Raw genomic sequence first — 19,865 nt, forward strand, 5'->3', positions numbered from 1 at the left:
ACAACACCAAACAGAAGAAATCAGGACACGCCTGAGTAAACTTTATCCATGTTAGTAACTATTTGCAGAATTTCAAAATATTAAATTGGTCTCAAATCAACCTTAAACTATAAAATAACCTTACACTACATAAACCTTTACCTTGTTGTTTTATGCCGAAGATCAACTATTACATCCACATCAGCCTTAGAACAATTGGAAAGTAAAAGGGTGACTGGTACTAAACAAAGGCTATGGAAGAAAAATAAACACAATAATTAGCTGTGTGTTTTTAAAAACCAACTTTCAAGTAAATAACACTTAAGAGTACCTAATAGAGAAGAAGCTCCTTAAAAACCACTAGACTTAAGAAGGGAAAAAAACTGAGTTCCAAAACCACTTAAGACAAATTGTGTATGTAAATAAAGTAAAACGTAGTAATACAATACCTGAATAAGTATCACATCCACAATATACACATCCTGAAGAATATACACATCCACAAAACCATTTTTTATTTCAATGTATTATAGTTAATCTTTAAAAAAAAAACCCAAAACACTAAAATATTTCTAGGTGGTTATTTCCCAAAATGAAAAACAAAAGTAAAGAATCTCAACTACAAAAGACCAATGGAGAAAAAATTAAATCATGGAAATGCCAACACGTAATCCTGTCTCTTCCTCCATTCACAGTCTCTCAGTGAACAGGCTGATACCAAGTGCTTTTTCATTGGGAATGGGGCTCTTGCCTCGCCAGCCCCACCCCATTCCTGGTTTTCTTTTCCTCTTCATTCATTCCTGTCGCTTCTTTCACTCAAACATCTCAGGAACCTGGCACTTCACTCCCTCTTCATTTTCCTCTGGAAGTTTACCACTTGGTAAGTCTTAAGTAATTAATGCTGTCGAAATTTGAACTGTTTTGATGTGTCTATATTGCATTCATGTCTTGGGTTTAATTTCTGTCTCCAAAACAAACACAAAATGATATAATATTTTTCCTTGTTTCTGACTTAATGATAAACCTGCTCTTTAAAAGGAAACTTTGGGCAACTGAGGTGGCTGAGGCAATATCCATCTTTAACCACAGCAGCAACACAGAGAACTGCAGTAAAGGGTAAATTACTAACACCAATACCTATAGATTAATTATTATTCTAAATTTCTCCTTCAGCATTTGGGTTAATGCCATTGTCAGTTATAGAAGTGTGTGTGTGTGTGTGTGTATGTTGTATAAAAATTTTAACCAAAAAACCCCTCAAACCTTTTTTGATGAAATGGGTGGTTAAGTGACTCTGGGTAGTGAAGACTTGTTTTAATGAGACTAGAAAGCTGCTCTACGGATGGTCTTGAAGAAACTGCAGTGTTTTCTGGCCTGAAAAATTTTAATGGTTCCATTTCTGGTGGCTCCTGAAAAAAGAAAAAATACATGACAATAAAAGCACTGCCTTATTATAATGTATAATGAATACAAAGTTAAAACCAATAAAGTAAAGCAGACACTATTTCTGCTGTTATTTAAACAAACAGTTGGAATCATCTGCAATATAATTTAGGATAAAGAAACTAGGATATGGAATCACTTATTCATTTCCCATTTATTATGTGCTGAACTTAAATGTTGTTTTTTAATATATTTTTATTGGTTTCCAAGAGGGAAGGGAGAGAGAGAAAGAGATAGAAACATCAAGGAGAGAGAATCATTGACTGGCTGTCTCCTTGAATTCCAGCAACTTCACATAGTAGCTCTATGATCTTAGATAAACTATTTAATATGTTAAGACTTAACTTCCTCATATGTAAATAGGGGTTCATAATAGCATCTGTTTAATTTTTTAATTTAAAGCTGGAAAATTAAGATCTAGTATTTATAAAAACAATATAAGATAACTATTTGAATTACTGGACTAAACGTGCTTAACTTTTGCTCACAGATACTGTGAGAACTTTTTGGTAAGATCAAACAGCATTTCAGGAGAAATAAGAAAATATTGAACACGATTCCCAGCTGCTGCCTGACCCCAGAGGGCGCCTGTTACATTTTAAGAGGTGCCCCTGGAATCCCACAACAGGGCGGGCCTGTCACAACAAGTAAGGAAATATAAAGAACACTGTTCTCCCAAGCAAAGCAATTCTTTATATAGTATGAATTATAGATTCAATATAGAGTATCCCTTAGGAAACCTCAACATCACAAATGCATCTTAATACTCTTAAAAGGGGTTAATGAATTTTATAAGAAATTTATGTTCATTTCTCATTTTAATCAGTCTTCTCAACCAACCATCAACTCAAATCCCAACAGAAAGACTTGCACAAGCCAGATTGCATCAAAAATACAACCCCCCCACACAAAAAAACAACCGCCACCTCCTTCACCCCCCGTTTACAGGAAAGCCCCAAAGCAAACTGTTGGTACCTGTTTCTGAGGAGACGAATAGGCTTCTTTTCCTACAGTGTGAAGAATGACATGATGCTGACCTTCCAAAATAAGCTGCTTACTGTCTTCCACTACGTAAGCCTAAGACACAAAGCACAGGAATGTCACCCTGCTTAGCAGCAACCTGAAAAGCAACTCAGGGACTCTCTTTCCCTGCTACTGCGGAGTTAGGCTGCGGTGGGGTTGGGTGCGTCAAATCTTGGCTCCATCCATAACCCACCTCCATGGCTGAGGGCGCATCGCTGCTGGAGGTGTAATGGGGCTAATGCTGCTCGGTGCTGAAGACCGCCCTCAGCCACCGTGGCCCCGCGTGCGGAACTCTCCAAGCTGCCACAGCCTCAGCCAAGCGCCGAGCCCATCTCTGTGTGCTTGCCTCCACTCTGAGGAGCCTCTATATGTCCAGTTGGCAGAGGACCTTTGTGCCCAACGCCAAATCAACCTAATTACCTTGACAACAAGAAACTAGGGGAATAAATCAGCCACTATAAAACCGACAGAGAGGGAAGCCCGTAAAAATGGTTGGCTGCAGCTGTGTGGTGGTTACGGACTATGGCAAAGAGTCTCAGGTCAAGCATGTCACCGAGGAGTATTTCAAATGCAAGAAATGAATAAACTCAGCTTTGTTCCCCCCCCCCCCCCCAAAAAGTAACTAACGCAGTATTTAATGGAAGGTAGGAATATTATGGCTACTACCTATCAATTACTAACATGGCTGTGTCAGCATTTCTACTTTTATTTATTCATTGAATCTATAAAGTATGTGTCGAAATCTGTCTGCCTCAATATAACACAGCTGGATTGGATGCTTCAGAGACACATCTTGAAATCTTTTCCAATTTGCTCTAGAGCGCCGAAGACACTAGTACAAACGAACAGTGTCATGAGACAAACTCCTTTTCTTTACTGGAATACCCATGGAGGCAAAGGCGTATTGTATTCCTCTTTATCTGCTGGAAGCACATGAAGGAACATTCACCACAAGATAAAATGTTCTGTCATGCATGCATATATGCATAACCAATGGACATGGGACGCTGGGGGGTGGGGGAGGCCAGGAGATAGTCAAGGGCGGGGAAAAAAAAAAAGACACATATGTAATACCCTTTGTAATACTTTAAGCAATTAAAAAAATAAATAAAATAAAATATTTAAAAAAATAAACAGAAAAAAACAAAAAACAAAAAAAAACAAAAAAAATGCTCCAGGCCCTGGCCAACTGGGTAGCTCAGTTGGTTAGAGCAGCGATTCTCAACCTGTGGGTCGCGACCCCTTTGGGGGTCGAATGACCCTTTCACAGGAGTGAGTCACCTAAGACCATCAGAAAACACATATATAATTACATATTGTTTTTGTGATTAATCACTATGCTTTAATTATGTTCAATTTGTAACAATGAAAATACATCCTGCATATCAGATAGTTACATGACGATTCATAACAGTAGCAAAATTACAGTTATGAAGTAGCAACGGAAATAATTTTATGGTTGGGGGTCACCACAACATGAGGAACTGTATTAAAGGGTCGCGGCATTGGGAAGGTTGAGAACCACTGGATTAGAGCGTCATCCCAATATGTCAAAGCTGCAGGTTCAATCCCCGGTCAGGGCACATACAAGAATCTACCAATGAATGCAATAATAAGTAGAACAACAAACTGATGTTTTTCTCTCTCTCTCCAAAATAAATAAATAAAAATAATTTTTAAAATATGCTACAGCAAAAAATAAAGGTAAAAATAAAGGGAAACAAAGGCGACTGGCAAATGGAATAGATGAAAGATGAATAGCAACAAATGAGTATTGGTTACCAAGAGGTTCATGCTGCTATTTCCCCTTTTTCAGTGTTTGGAAAGAGTTTACTAATTAGTAAAGAGTTTACTAATATCTGCTGCCATGAAGCTCATCATGTGTACAGTATTCTCAGCACCACTTAGAAATATCAATAATACAGAGAAAAGCGACTGAATTTGAAAGAATTCTTCCTTGTGGCAAAAAAAGTCATTATGGAACTACTAAAAAAGTTATAAAACAACCGTAATACTGAAACTGGAATACTGACACAGGAAAAACATAAGTAGCAGTTTACATTTGTTCTTCGGCTCAAGAATCAAATACATAAGCAATGCTTGCTGAAATAATGTAATAACACTTACCTTCCACAATATGACAACATTCAAGTCCACCTCACTGCACTTCTGAATTAATCTCACGGCGTCCTCTACTGACTGTTTTTCCGTATGTGCTGATGGCTGGGCTTTTTTTAATTCAGAGGATAAACTTCGATAAAAGAAATCTGCACACGGGCTTGCGGAACTTATTATCTGTTAAAAGAATATCACTTATCTAATAAATGTTTTCTACTGAATATACCCTGCCAAATTTTTATTTCTATAACTTGTACATATCCAAAAGGCTTATTCGATAATTTCGTGTCAATGTGTTGACTGTAGAGAGGCCACACACTAATACTTAAACACCTAAAATATCTGGTACAAATTACCCGGAATCTTAAAAGATGTTACTTCAAAATAATTAATCTACACTGCTGTGACATTAGGTTTGACCTTTCAAGTATCCACGATGAATGAGTAGTTCTAAGAAAACGATTAAAAAATAAATTGTTGAATGAAAAGTAAGTAATTTTTTTTACTATTAAAATATTACAGTATTTCTCATTCAAATAATTAGAACACTAGGCAACATCTCACCAACCAGAATGCAAGTGAGGCTCTGGTATTAATTTGGCTTTTTCACTTAAAGGGAGAGAATATGAGAAAAGAATTTTAAATGGACTCAGCACTACAGGATTTCCCTTAATGGAATATTGTTTCACTGTAAAATCTCTTATTTAGATTTCCTGCATTACAGGCTGTATTATATAGATGCCAACCTTAGATTTAATAATTATTAATAAAAATATATATTTTCCCTATTAGGAGTGAACTTTTCTGGTAAACTACTGTCCCATAGTTTTCTCATTGATCTGCAATGCTTGGTAAGTTCTACTCAACCAGATTCATCAGAAGGGAAAATGCCTTTGTTTCTGTCTTCAATGTTCCCGTATAAAACTATTCAGTAACAATACAATAACAATTACAACCTGAACATAATTTAAGAGTCCTGATGATGTTTCTAGATATTTTAAATTAAAAAATGAACAAAGCACAACAACTGAAGTCCTGAAGCTAAATTCAACCATTCAGGAAGCACAGTAGCTGCGAAAGTCATACTTGTTTTAGAATTATTGGGGTTTTGGTGCTCTGAGCTATTTCTAAATAGCTTTTTCCTCAGAATGTCAAAAGACAGTCACAAAGAGTAAGACAGATGAAGGCAAATGATAAGAGAAATACAAAAACAAAAATAAAAGGATGTTTGGAATTATCAAGGGGAAAAACACAAGGAAGAAATAATACCAATAACAGCACACAACAACACAGAATTTTACGTCCTTGGTCCAGAATTTTTTAGAAGCAGATCCCCAGATCTCCTCTTCAGATTATCTGCAGGGCTGGTTGAAAATGCATATTCCCAATCTCCACCCAAGACATAAGGAAATGGAGCTTTAGAGGTGGAAAGGCAAAGCTCTCATTTTTACAAAATTCTCTAAGTAAAAAATAGGGTCTGCTGCCGAAACCGGTTTGGCTCAGTGGATAGAGCGTCGGCCTGTGGACTGAGGGGTCCCGGGTTCGATTCCGGTCAAGGGCATGTACCTGGGTTGCGGGCACATCCCCGGTGGGAGATGTGCAGGAGGCGACTGATCGATGTTTCTAACTCTCTATCTCTCTCCCTTCCTCTCTGTAAAAAATCAATAAAATATATTAAAAAAAAAAAAATAGGGTCTGCAGATAACCTCAAGATCACCTGGCAGATTCCTATATAATAAAAAGCTAATATGCAAATCAACTGAACAGCAGAAGGACTGGTCACTATGATGTGCCCTGACCACCAGGGGACAGACACTCAATGCAGGAGCTGCCCCCTGGTGGTCAGTACGCTCCCACAGGGGAGCGCCGCTCAGCCAGAAGCCAGGCTCACAACTGGTGAGCTCAGTGGCAGTGGCGGGACCCGCCTCCACAGCAGCGCTAAAGATGTCCGACTGCTGGCTTAGGCCCACTCCCCCAGCAGGGCTCCAGGACTGCGAGAGGGCGCAGGGTGGGCTGAGGGGACCCCCGCCCCCGAGTGCATAAATTTTGTGCACTGAGCCTCCAGTATAATAATATAGACCAGGGGTCCTCAAACTGCGGCCCGCCGAAAACATTTATCCAGCCCGCCGGGTGTTTTTGCCGCCGCTGCCTGTTGCTTAGCAGCCGACTAGTTTTTTTTTTTAAACTATAGTCTGGCCCTCCAACAGTCTGCGGGACAGTGAACTGGCCCCCTGTTTAAAAAGTTTGAGGACCCCTGATATAGACTCTCAGGCTCACTCCAGTTCTGCTACATCAGAATCTGCATTTTAGATCCCCAGACTCATATGCACATTTTGAAAGTTTGAAAACTACTACTCTAAGGAATTCTTACAAATAATGCAGTTGGGAGTATCACTGCTCTAGAAAATAAAACACTTAATATCATAAGAGTTCATTATTTGGGTCTCAGTCATATGGTAAACAAAATCCGGAGGAGTATCATCTCTGTGTTCCACTGTGACCACTTTCTCTAGTAGACAGGTTCCTTCATATAAACCTGTTTCTTTTTTTAGCCCCAAGAACTATACTTATTTCATGATACTCTTAAAAGAAAGTTAATTTTAAGTAAATAATTAAAATGGTATAACCCTTATAGCATTTTTGGTCTGTTGTGGGACATGAAGTCAAATTGTAAAACCCAACAAAATTGACAAGTTCATTCACCAAAGAATTTGGGGATTACTAAAGTAATAGTTTTGCCAAAAGAGGTAGATGTTCCAAAACTGTGACTTTTATTGTTGTTATTTTTTATTTTTTTTGAGAACTGTGACTTTTAAAATCAAATGCTACTGTATAAAACTTTAGACAATTAAAAAAAATTATATAAAAAAATTAAATGCTACTGTGTTTATTTGCATACCTGTTCATTTCCAAAGATGATATCTGCAAAGGTGTAATCTTCTGAGGACTGCGTGGCAACTGAAAAATAGAGGGGAAAAACCTAATCATATCACTGCCATGAAATATAAAATGACCACAAAGAAAGGTTAAAGTAAAATGAATTTACCTTCTTTTTCTTTACATCGTATTGCCTTGAAGCAAAACTTTCCTTTTTCCCTACTGCCAAGTTTGGCATCTAGGAAGAAAAGAAAATTTCAAAGATCGTTCTCAGTTTATGACATGTTAAAAGCAATTCATTATTCAGATTTCCTCTGTCAAATTGGAAAATAATTCATAATTATTAACTAGAGGCCCAGTGCACGAATTCATGCATAGGTGGGGTCCCTCAGCCTGGCCGGCGATTGGGGCTGATTGGGGCCGCAGGAGGTTGGCCCGGGGGGGGGGGGGGGGGGCCCACAGGAGGTTCCAATAGGGATCATTGATCATTGGGGCCGGCTGGCCAGGGGGTGTGCTGCAGGAGGTTGGCTGGTGTGGGGGGGGAAGAGGGAGGGACCAGAGAAGGTTGGCCAGCTGGGGGTAGGGACTACGGGTGGTTGGCTGGCCGCAGGAGGTTGGCTGTGGGAGTACACCGACCACCAGGGAGCAGCTCCTGCATTGAGTATCTGCCTCCTGGTTGTCAGTACACATCACAGCGACCAGTTGACCGGTCGTTCGCTTAGGCTTTTGTATATTACAGACTAGAGGCCCGGCGCACCAAATTCGTGCGGGGGGGGGGGGGGGGGGTGTTCCCCTTGTCCCAGCCTGCACCCTCTTGCAATCCGAGACCCCTTGGGAAATGTCCGACTGCCGGTTTAGGCCTGATCCCACAGGCAGGCCTAAACTGGCAGTCGGACATCCTACTCGCCTGCCTGCCTGCCTGGTTGCCCCTAACCACCTCTGCCTGCCTGCCTGATTGCCCCTAACCGCTCCCTGGGGGGAGGGGCCAGCTGGGGCGAGGGGCTGTGGTCATTCCGGTCTCTGGCCGTTCCACCGTTTCGGTCACTGGGCTTTTATTATATAGGATGTTTAAAGAAAAATGTCTTTGCTTTCATCTCAATGAAGTAAATCTCAGCTCTTTAAAAGGATAAAATTAAATTTTCTTGAAATACATGTTCGTATGTCTGTCTGTCTATCTATATAACAGTATAAATAGACAGAAAGCTTGAAAGATTAGAATTTGTGGGCTAGGAAGTCTACAATCCCACCACTCTACCATTATCGCATTTCCTTTCTGTATCTATAATAATAAAAGCGTAATATGCTAATAAGACCGGAAGGCCGGACGACCTTCTGGACAGAGCTGGGGCTGTGAGGGCCAAGGCAGCCACCACGACTGTGAGGACCAAGCCCCTTTCAGGAATTTCGTGCATCAGGCCTCTAGTTTCTTCATAATATGCATGATTTATTTGTTTATTTTTTTAAATATATTTTATTGATTTTTCATAGAGAGGAAGGGAGAAGAATAGAGAGTTGGAAACATTGATAAGAGAGAAACATCGATCAGCTGCCTCCTGCACACCTCCTACTGGGGATGTGCCCGCAACCAAGGTACATGCCCTTAGCCAGAATTGAACCTGGGACCTTTCAGTCCACAGGCCAACACTCCATCCACTGAGCCAAACCAGTTAGGGCATAATATGCATGATTTATACCAATATTGTTATATGCACGTAATTTGCTAGAATATATTTTTTCACCACTGCAAAAGCCTCTAAAATGCTAATATATTTTAATTACCATAAAATAGTTTTAGTTGCAGCTTACTTTACATTACAGCTACACTGAATTTTTCCCTACTGAGCATAAATCTTGCAATAAACTGCTCTGGCCTGTATGGGCTTTCCCTTATTTTGTTAATTCCTTTATATAAATGTCCAAAACAAGGATGACCCTAAGGCTAAGGGTTTAAACATTTTTTATATCTTTTAAATATGTATCATACAATTCATTTCCAGATGGAGCAAATACCATTTTTCCAGCCTCCAGTCTACTAGATACTCTCATTACTGGCAGGATGATAAACTGATAGAAATATTCTGGAAAACAATTTGTCGATATATATCACAAGTATGCATACTCTTTTTTTTTCAATGTTAATAGGTATGGAAACACACAGAAGAGCCAGTGAGTACATGCATGTTTATATTCAGAAAACCCAGCCTTCTAGTGGCGAAGGAAACGTCTATCTTCTGGTCTCTAAGTTTCTGTACTGTTTGAAATTTTGACAGTGATCGTATATCCAGGTACCAATTTTACAAGTGAATAAAAAATAATGCAAATAGATCTTGAAGAGAATAAAAAGATGGAAAAGAATCAATTAAAACAAGTAATTTGATTTATAGTTATGTAAACTAATGAAGGCACAACTTAATGCTTAATAAAATCAATTATAAGGAAGGTACCATATTATGGTACTACTCTAGGGAAAAACAAAGTCAAGCAATGAAGGTATGTCAGAATTTACTATGAAGAGGGAAAAAGGCACAAACCTTTGTTTTCAGAGAGATTTACAGATTTCTGTAACTTCCAGTGTTTGCTACTACTTGACACTTGTACTATATGGAATTCCTTAACACCTGCTTCACTCTATCAAAAAGAAATGAAAGAATCATTCAGGATTTAGGAGCACTAACGTATTCTAATGAAAACAATATTCAAACACTGGTACCAAAGTCAACATCGATTAACATAAGATGAAAATTTTATTTTAAAATTAACAATACACATTTCAGAAAGTTTGTTATTTAAATTCCTTTAACATTCTTAAAACACACAAACCAACACTGCCATCTAAGAAATGTTTATAATGTATTCCTAGTGGCAAATTTTAAAACACTAAAAATATTCATAATGAGTTACTGGTAGTGTTTAATAGATCGAGAATTATTTGTTCTCAATTTTTAATCAAAACTGTATCGTTTTATTTCTTCTCATCTTTCTGATATAACCCATTCCCAGTAAGGCAAAAAAAATGAACAAAAAACTCTACAAAACAATAAGCATGACCAATGGACACAGACAATAGGGGGGGTAAGTGCTAGGGGGCGGGAGTGAACGGGGAGAGGTCAATAGGAAAAAGGAGATATATGTAAAACTTTCAACAATAATTTAAAAAATGAAATAAAAATAAAATGATGTGGGGAAAAAAAAACACAACTCACAAAACAGAATCCCAATATAAAGTTATTTAAATCATGTATGTTTTTATTCTCCTGAAGAAGAGCCAATATGAAAATTAAAATTTTCTCTTTCAATTATTGATTTGGGGGGGGGGGGGGATAATCAAAGTATTAGTGCATTAACCCTAAATATCCTAAAAAGAAGTGCCCTTACATATTTATGAAGCTAAAAGCAAAGTACATTATAGAATTAATATTTTAATAAGTATTTGAATTGAACCACTCTAAAGCTCAGATCCTATTTTAAGTATGAGACTGCATTCCTTTTTTAAAGAATATTTATTTTTATATTTTGAGTACATAAACAGGAATGGTAAAATGTTTGAAAAGCTTTATATAAAGGAAATTGTACTGTCAGAAATGTATGTGAAGGATTATCAAATTAATACTGAATGTGAAATCCTAACAGAACTTTATATAAATTTAATTACAAAAGAGATTCTCAATGGTGAGAGCTCTTTTGGGTTGAATTACTAGCATATGAGGCTACATTATCATGTGCAAATGTACCATATTTATGCCACCAGATCCTGTTATTTGGAGACTTAAAATTATAAAGCTAATGGAGAATTAGTATGTTTTCATACTCTGTTCTTGTGAATGGAAAAATATCCATTACTAAAAACAAAGGAAATACTTCAAATAGAATTAATAACGAAATTTAGTTTTAAACCAACTTACAGTATTGATATTTTCCACATCCACAAAGACTAGCATATTGCCTCCTCTGCCCTCCTCATCTTCCAGAGAGTTACTTCTGCAAACGGTGGCACGTGCGTTCAGAGACCGGCTGGTGCAAATAACTGCTGTGTGTCTCAATATCCTGTGACTGAGGAAACAAAAACTGCAAATTTAATCTAAACACCTCTTCCTGTGTATAACTCTCTAATTCCAAAGAAAGCTTTTAAAACCTCATCACTCTCAGAATCATTTAAAAATATACATGTACAATAAAGTACAAGTACCCAGCTGGCCTACGTTCAATCCATTCTCATTTGGAGGGTACGATTAGTCTCTCTGACTTAGAAAAACCATCTTCATGTAGTAATGTCCTGACTGCCTCCTCTGTGGTAGCAGCTCCAAAGAAACTACCTACCAAGTCAACTCCACACTTCACCTGGCACTCTAAGCCCTCCACAATAAAGCTTTACATTTCAAGCTGTATTTACTCCCCTTTACTTCCCCCTTTATGTTTTACACTGTGGCCAAACTCACTCATTCAGGTTGTAAATCTCGTAAATCTTCATACATATAGTCCCGGAAGACCCACTATGCTCTTGCCTATCCCCCGATATGCAAATTCTGAAATCTTCACTTTTCTTGGAAGCTCATTTCATCTCTACTATATTCCATAAAGCCTTCCCTGTTGTCTTGGCCAAAGTATTCTCTATCATCTTCATGAGGAGAATTAGCACTGACCGAGGATCTGAAATGTTCTTATGCTCGCAAATACTGTATCATTTCTCCTCAGAGTCTTATATTTTAAATACTCCATTAAGTAAATGTAAAACAGCCCTGACCGATTTGGCTTAGTGGATAGAGCGTCGGACTGTGGACTCAAGGGTCCCAGGTTCGATTCCGGTCGAGGGCATGTACCTTGGTTGTGGGCACATACCCAGTGGGGAGTGTGCAGGGGGCAGCTGATTGATGTTTCTCTCTCATCGATGTTTCTAACTCTCTATCCCTCTCCCTTCCTCTCTGTAAAAAATCAATAAAATATATTAAAAAAATAAATAAATAAATAAATGTAGCACAATCACTCCATTTATAAAAATGACAATGCATTAATACAAAGAAAATATTCTACTGTGTAATAGGACAGGCCACAGTCCTTGTGAGAGGCAGGTTTGATTTCTTCAGTGAGCACCATTAAAACACCACCCCAATCACCTGTCAAGCACATACATACTTTTTTTTCATAGATTCTTGTGGGGCAGGGGAGGGCACAAGGGAAAAAGAAAGTTAAAATAATTTTCTTAAAACAGAATGACTGCAGGCATGTTGTCTTCATATACAAATGACACTTGTGAACTTCATTATTATGGGATAACTCTCGCCAAAAAATTCAGTTTTATTAAAGAATCATAAAGTTTATAAATAGAGAAGCCACTAAAAAGATTACGCTAGCCTGGCTGGTATTGCTCAGTGGTTGAGCATTGACCTACGAACCAGGTCACGGTTTGATTCCTGGTCAGAACACATGCCTGGGTTGAGGGCTCTTCCTTGATAGGGGGCATGCAGGAGGCAGCTGATCAGTGATTCTCTCTCATCATTGATGTTTTCTTCTCTCTCTCTTCTTCCCTGAATCAAATAAAAATATATTTCTTTTAAAAGATTAGTGTAGCTTAATTTTTTCTACTTTTGGCCACTTAGAACTTACAGCTCGCTATATTAGGAACAGCCTCAAATATAAACATCATGTAGCATTTGGAAGGAAGTAATTCATAAAAAAATGACATGTTAGCAAATATCAAAATGTTTATTTGAATTTGTACACATATATTAAACGAAGAGGTTAAATCAGAAGATTCCTAATGCTCACCGTATTTTAGGCAGCTTTTTAACACTTTCATAGTAAAACAGAAAGTTAATTTCATGGACACCTTCTTCATCCGGCCCACGTAACCACAGTGGCAGTTGGACTGAAGCTCCAGGTAGAAGAACAGTGTCTGGAAGGGGAACAGGAATCACCTCTGGCTGACTTCCTATGCCAATGCCAAAGTCTACAGAAGACGCTGACGAGGTGAGCGCTGTACACACAGAGGTAGACTCTGTCACCACAGTCTTGTAAGCACTACAGTTCTCAGAAGCTGAGGGACTTAGTGGTGTTAGAGCAGTCGTGTTACCACCAAAAGTAAAGAACTCTGGACGTTTACAAACAACCTTCAATCCAGTAAGAGGACATTTGCTGACATTGACAAATTCTACATATGCTTTTCTGATTTCTCCACACAGAAGCCCTGTAGGGAAATGTATAAAGAACACCTGCATTGGAGGGAAAAAATAGTATTATATTGTCTGTTAACAATTTCTGACCCCTTAGTGAATGAATGACACTTTAAGATGCTGTATTCTTTACTAAAGGATTGCAAATATTTTATTCTCTTTGGTATCTCCCTGAATATGTGGCAATTAACCCCATTTTAGAAAAGAGATAAAAACCAATGTTACTCAGTAGCAGAGTTCAGTTATGAATTAAAGGAAAAATGTCACTAACAGAGGGTTACTAGCCTAATTTCCACAACTCTGTAGATTACAGACAAGAAAAGTCAAAAGTAATTTAATATGGTTATACGGAGTATGAATTAAATAATTATCAGTCAAAAACTCCTTATCAATATCAACTTGAAAAATAGCTCATTGACTTATACATCATTAAAATGAAAAGATACTAGTACATTATAGGTCTTAAAAGGGAAGAACACAGAGATCCATGATTCCATACCCATAATTTGATAACTCCAAAAGCTCGAAGAACCTCAAGCTTTCAGGAACTCACATGGGAGCAAAAGCTGAAGTTGACTAATGTGGACTTTATATAGCTTTTCCCATTTAGTGTATTATTCATTTAGTCTATGATTCACTCAAGAAATGAGCTTGATAACCAGGTGCTGCCACAAGCCCAACAGGAGTTACATAACACTTTGGACATAAATATGAACATATTCACACAATTTCTAAAAATTAGGACAAAAAGTGACTTCCAACACACATCTGGCCTCGGGATTTTCAGATATTGTGGACCTACACTAAGAGGTAGAAACATGGGCTGACAACTACTTGCATTTAAAGAATCGTTAAGTATAAATGTCAGAACTACGCTGAGAGTATATCAGAAAGGACAACTATAAACAGAATGAGGACAAATGTTCCAATAAAGTTACGGCTGGCAATCCCAAAGAAGTTATAAAAATCCAAGGGATATACCTGTGTTTCTTAATCAACGGTTGAATGGAACTACATTATCACCAGAGTTTAAGGAATCAGATAAAATTTGTGGGTATTAGAAGCTTTAAAATGGATATGAGAAAATAAGGGATTAGTGTAGAATCCAAATTATAGGTTAAAAAGAGGAAAAAATAAAGCAGGCATAGCGTTATATTGAAGACACTGCCTGAACTGATTGGCTAGTGTCAAATAAACTTAAGTGAAGTTACCAAATATATGTGCAGGAATATCAATTTTGAGATGTTACATCAAAACAACTACATGAGTAACTAGTGAGACAGAGTACCACAGCCACACTAAAATATACAGACAACTGGATACTATTAACAAGGCTACGGCATTGGTAAAGATGGGAAAGGCGATGGTATAAGTAACAGTTCAGTGATATACCATATGGAGATGTTGTGTAATGTATCTTCAGAATAAAAGTTTTACTAAATATAATAAGTTGGCTCTTTAAGAAGAATCAACATATCTAGCCTTTATTTCAAAAGCACAGTTACTCAAAGTCCTTTTAAACAGTCGATGCTGGTAACAATTTCAATTTAAATGGAAAAGTAAGACTAAGACCTACTAATGTATCTTAAAAATACATGTGTAAATACAAATATTCAAAATGATATGCATATGCTTATTCACTGTGGTTTTATCTGTAAGGGAAAAGGACTAGACACAAATCAAACATCTATCACACAAGTCTGGCTGAATAAACTAGATATATACACAACATAGTCTATACAAGAAAGTCAGTGGAAACTTGAATGGGCCTGCTCTTCTCTCTGCTTTTCTATATTAAAATGGTAGTGTATATACACAACATTTTAATTTTTATCTTTTTTCCAATGAGCTTCAGAAATTTTCATCCTCACTTGTTTTTTGTTTTTGTTTTAAATATTTTATTGATTTTTTACAGAGAGGAAGGGAGAGGAATAGAGAGTTAGAAACATCGATGAGAGAGAAACATCAATCAGCCGCCTTCTGCACACCCCCTACCGGGGATGTGCCCGCAACCAAGGTACATGCCCTTGACCGGAATCGAACCCAGGACCTTTCAGATCGCAGGCCGACGCTCTATCCACTGAGCCAAACCGGCCAGGGCCATCCTCACTTGTTTTGATAAATATCCTATACCAGAAGCCCGGTGAATGAATTCGTGCATAGGTGGGGTCCCTCGGCTTGGCCGGTGATCAAGGCCTATCAAGGGGCTGGCCAGCAGGGAAGAGGGGCTGCAGGAGGTTGGCTGTGGGAGCACACTCACCACAAGGGGGCAGCTCCTACGTTGGGCATCTGTCCCTTGGTGGTCAGTGCACATCATAGCAACTGGTTGACCAGTCGTTCTGTTCTAACGGTCGCTTAGGCTTTTATATATAGATAGATAATAAAAGCATAATATGCTAATTGTCTGACCTATCGGTCAACCATTCAGTCAACCGTTGGACCAGTCACTATGATGCACACTGACCACCAGGGCGTAGATCAGCTGTGGGCAAACTATGGCCCGCGGGCTGGATCCGGCCCTTTTGAAATGAGTAAAACTAAAAAAAAGACCGTGCCCTTTTATGTAATGATGTTTACTTTGAATTTATATTAGTTCACACAAATACTCCATCCATGCTTTTGTTCCGGTCCTCCGGTCCAGTTTAAGAACCCATTGTGGCCCTCGAGTCAAAAAGTTTGCCCACCCCTGGGGTAGATGCTCAGACCAGTAGGTTAGCTTGTGCTGGGGTCCGGCCGATTGGGACTGGGTGAGATGGCCGGACATGCCCTGGAGCCCTCCCGTGGTCCCTCCCTGGCTGGCCAGCCAACCTCCTGCGGTCCCTCCCGGGCCGGCCGGGCCCATCAGCCCCAATTGGGACTGGGCGAGATGGCCCCGATTGGCTCTGATTGCTGGGAGGCTGAGGGACCCCACCTGTGCACTAATTAATGTACAGAGCCTCTAGAATAAGACATTATTTCATCAGACTGTAGACTGGTAACTTCTTTCACTACTCCTTTAAACTTCAAATTCTATAAAATGTTTCTGACATAAGGTATTAGGAATAGCTCAACCAGCATGGCTTAGTGGTTAAGCATCAACCTACGAACCACATCATGGTTCAATTCTTGGTCAGGGCACATTGCCGGGTTGTGGGCTCGGTCCCCAGTGTGGGGAATGCAGGAGGCAGCTGATCAATGATTCTGTCTCATCACTGATGTTTCTAAATCTCTCTCCCCCTCTCCCTTCCTTTATGAGTCAAATATATATATATATATATATATATATATATATATATATATACACACACACACACACACACACACACACAAGAGTACAGTATTGACACAGAAAGGAATGAGGGAATAGTACTGAGCCAAACAGGTATCACCTGAAAACAAAATAAAACAGGGTATGCATACTTTCAGGATATTAGTATATTAGAAAGTATAAAAAGCTTGCAATATTCAATTAATGGTAATTGGAACTAGAAACAAAGTTTGATCCCTACCCCTTGACATTCAGAAGATAAAATTCCCTTGGATTAAAAATAAAACACATAGAAGTTTGACCAGGTAAGTCTGTGTAATTATAAAACTTAGAAGCGACAAAGTAAGAGACTATCAGATATTATTTTATATATGTTTAAAACCTTAGCATGGCCCTGACCAGTTTGGCTCCGTGGACAGAGTGTCCACCTGCGGACTGAAGGGTCCCAGGTTCGATTCCGGTCAAGGGCATGTACCTTGGTTGTGGGCACATCCCCAAAGGGGGGTGTGCAAGAGGCAGCTGATCGATGTTTCTCTCTCATTGATGTTTCAAACTCTCTATCCCTCTCCCGTCATCTCTATAAAAAAATCAATAAAATATATTTAAAACAAAACAAAAAAAACACCTTAGCATGGTGAAAGACACCACATTAAAGTTAAAATAGGTGCAAAATAGGAATAAACAGAAACTAGCACTGAAATAGTCTGTAAGTCTTTTATTGGCCCTATTTACACGACACTAAATGCAACATAATTAAGCAAGTGTAAAGCCTGGAAAGAATATAAGCAGCTCAGTAACAGCCTATGCTCAGCACACACACATCACCTCTGTCATGAGTTGTTACCTATCCTACTACTATAGGTATAGAATTAGTACCCACAAAAATCATCCAATGAGAAAAGGGAAATAACACCAATTAAAGGGGTATTAATAGAATTATATGAACATATGGAAGAAAAAAAATCACATAGACAAAAAAATATGAAGATTGACAAGCCTTGTTATCAGAGAAATGTAAATGAAAACAATATCATTTTTCACCAATCTGATTTGCCAAAGTTAAAAAAAAAAACAACTGAAAAATACATAGCATGGCAATGCGCAGTCCCACTCCAAGGAAAAGTGCAAACTGCTACAGCCTTGCTGAAGGTAATTTTGTGGTATGTTGCAAAAATTTAAATTCCTATACCCTTTGACCAAGCAATTTCATTTCTAAAGTTTAATCTAAACTAGAATATGGACACAATATATACATAATGATGTTTACCGAAAAAATGTCAGTAACGAAGCCAAGCCTCACTGCGGCCGCAGCCGAGAAGCCTAGCCTCGAGGCTTGGCTTCTCCGCTGCGGCCGGACCAAAGGCCTGGGTCCCGGGTGCCGGAGGAAATGACTAAGCTTATAACTTCCCTTATTAGAGAAATTTGAGGATGCAAGAGGAAGGACTGCCTTCCAGTGTTCACCCTTAGCCTTCGTCACCTTGCATTTATTCTGCCTAACAGTTAGAGATACCTGATCCAAGGTAGGCCAGAATTCTCTCCCCGAAATTTGAAACTTGTATTAAAGTGGCACGAAAACTGTAAGTTATAAGACTAAGGCCATATCAAAAGCAATACTTTTAAAGGCTTACAAACATTTACTTCTACATTCCCTGGAGCTGCTGAGTCCTTATTTTTCTTTGGGACTTATTATTCTATACTACTTCAGTTGGCAGGAGATATCCAATACCCTTCAACTAAATAATGCTTTCTCTTTTTTGGCTTCTGCAAACTAGCATCAGTGAGTCTTCTGCAACTAAAAGACCTTGAAGTCCTTCGGCATGAATGCAGAAGTGGGGTGGGGATACAAACAAACAGGTTGAAGGGAACATTGCTTTTTATTCATATTGCTTTAAATTTTTACAGCATTCCCATATTACTTTTATATCTTTACACACACACAAAAAGCCATTGATTTTATTAACAAAAATCTTCTTTTAGAAGTGTTTTCCCAATTTACATTCATATTTTGAGGGTCATATTTCATAACCAGGCTGTGACTTAATGCCAAGTTGCATGATTACCTTTATCTTTGTGAATTGAATTTAATCCTAGCTTAATAATTTTAAAAGATCAATGTAATAGCAACAACCTCAAAGCCTAAAATTAATTCACTCAAAGTATAATTTGAACTTATAAATAATTAAACCCACAAATTTTTAAAAAGTGAAATACCTCCAACAGTGGCATTTCCTCAACGATTATGGGATCTAATCGTCGATCAGGACCATATGTTATAGATGTTTTCTCTTCTTTTGTGCTGTTAAGTCGAGGACCTTGAATTTCTAAATCTTGTCTCCCTCGAACTGACATGCCCAAGGACTGTTTCCCTGAAATAAAAAACAATCAATGTCCTAGCAAACTTGGTATGTTAATATCAGGTTAGCCTGAATATATGAATACTCTCAAGTTTCAGATTATTTCTCGGAAAATTCTAGACTACTGACTAACATGGTTAATCAAAGAATTAGGCTTTATTTTCATTATACCTATTTTATGCTGCTTAATTTCTCATCTTATTAGATTTTCTTACTTTGCAGAAAGACTACCTATCACTAAATAGGAACCTGTATTTTTTTTTTTTCTTTTAAAAAATGTTTTATTGAATTTATTGTCTCCCCTCACATGCTTTCAAATTTGCTTTTTCTTTGAAATGCCCATTTGGTGACTGCTGAACATTACTATCCTCCGTATTTCTTAACATCTTTTTCTTTTTTTTTCTTTTTTAACTTTACAAATGTGTTATTTATTTTATTGCTTAAAGTATTACAAAGGGTATTACATATGTGTCCATTCCCACCCCCCACCCTAGACAGTCCCCTAGCCTCCCCTATCCCCTTATGTCCATTGGTTATGGTTATATGCATGCATACAAGTCCTTTGGTTGATCTCTTACCCCCCTACCTCCTGCCCCCCAACCCTCCCCGGCCTTCCCGCTGCAGTTTGACAATCTGTTTGAGGCAGCTCTGCCTCTG

General features: G+C 38.4%; 1 protein-coding gene across 16 annotated transcripts in view; it reads right to left on the reverse strand.

Annotated features, from left to right (window-relative positions):
• The window catches only part of TRAPPC8 (trafficking protein particle complex 8), a 73,165-nt gene that overhangs the window by 1,852 nt on the left and 51,448 nt on the right, over positions 1-19,865 (reverse strand). For 15 of the 16 annotated variants that reach the window (XM_036323762.1, XM_036323752.1, XM_036323747.1 and 12 more), the window contains 10 exons: positions 19,066-19,220; positions 13,204-13,646; positions 11,343-11,490; positions 9,972-10,068; positions 7,610-7,678; positions 7,463-7,521; positions 4,573-4,740; positions 2,398-2,499; positions 1,243-1,388; positions 142-231 (listed from right to left, as the gene is read on the reverse strand). In XM_036323762.1, the coding sequence (XP_036179655.1) occupies positions 142-231; positions 1,243-1,388; positions 2,398-2,499; positions 4,573-4,740; positions 7,463-7,521; positions 7,610-7,678; positions 9,972-10,068; positions 11,343-11,490; positions 13,204-13,646; positions 19,066-19,220 (1,477 nt within the window). The remainder of the gene's footprint in view (positions 1-141; positions 232-1,242; positions 1,389-2,397; positions 2,500-4,572; positions 4,741-7,462; positions 7,522-7,609; positions 7,679-9,971; positions 10,069-11,342; positions 11,491-13,203; positions 13,647-19,065; positions 19,221-19,865) is intronic. The other variant, XM_036323758.1, reaches the window with a different exon arrangement.

The sequence above is a fragment of the Myotis myotis genome, unplaced genomic scaffold (assembly GCF_014108235.1).
Source record: "Myotis myotis isolate mMyoMyo1 unplaced genomic scaffold, mMyoMyo1.p scaffold_m19_p_9, whole genome shotgun sequence".
NCBI classification, from domain to species: domain Eukaryota; kingdom Metazoa; phylum Chordata; class Mammalia; order Chiroptera; family Vespertilionidae; genus Myotis; species Myotis myotis.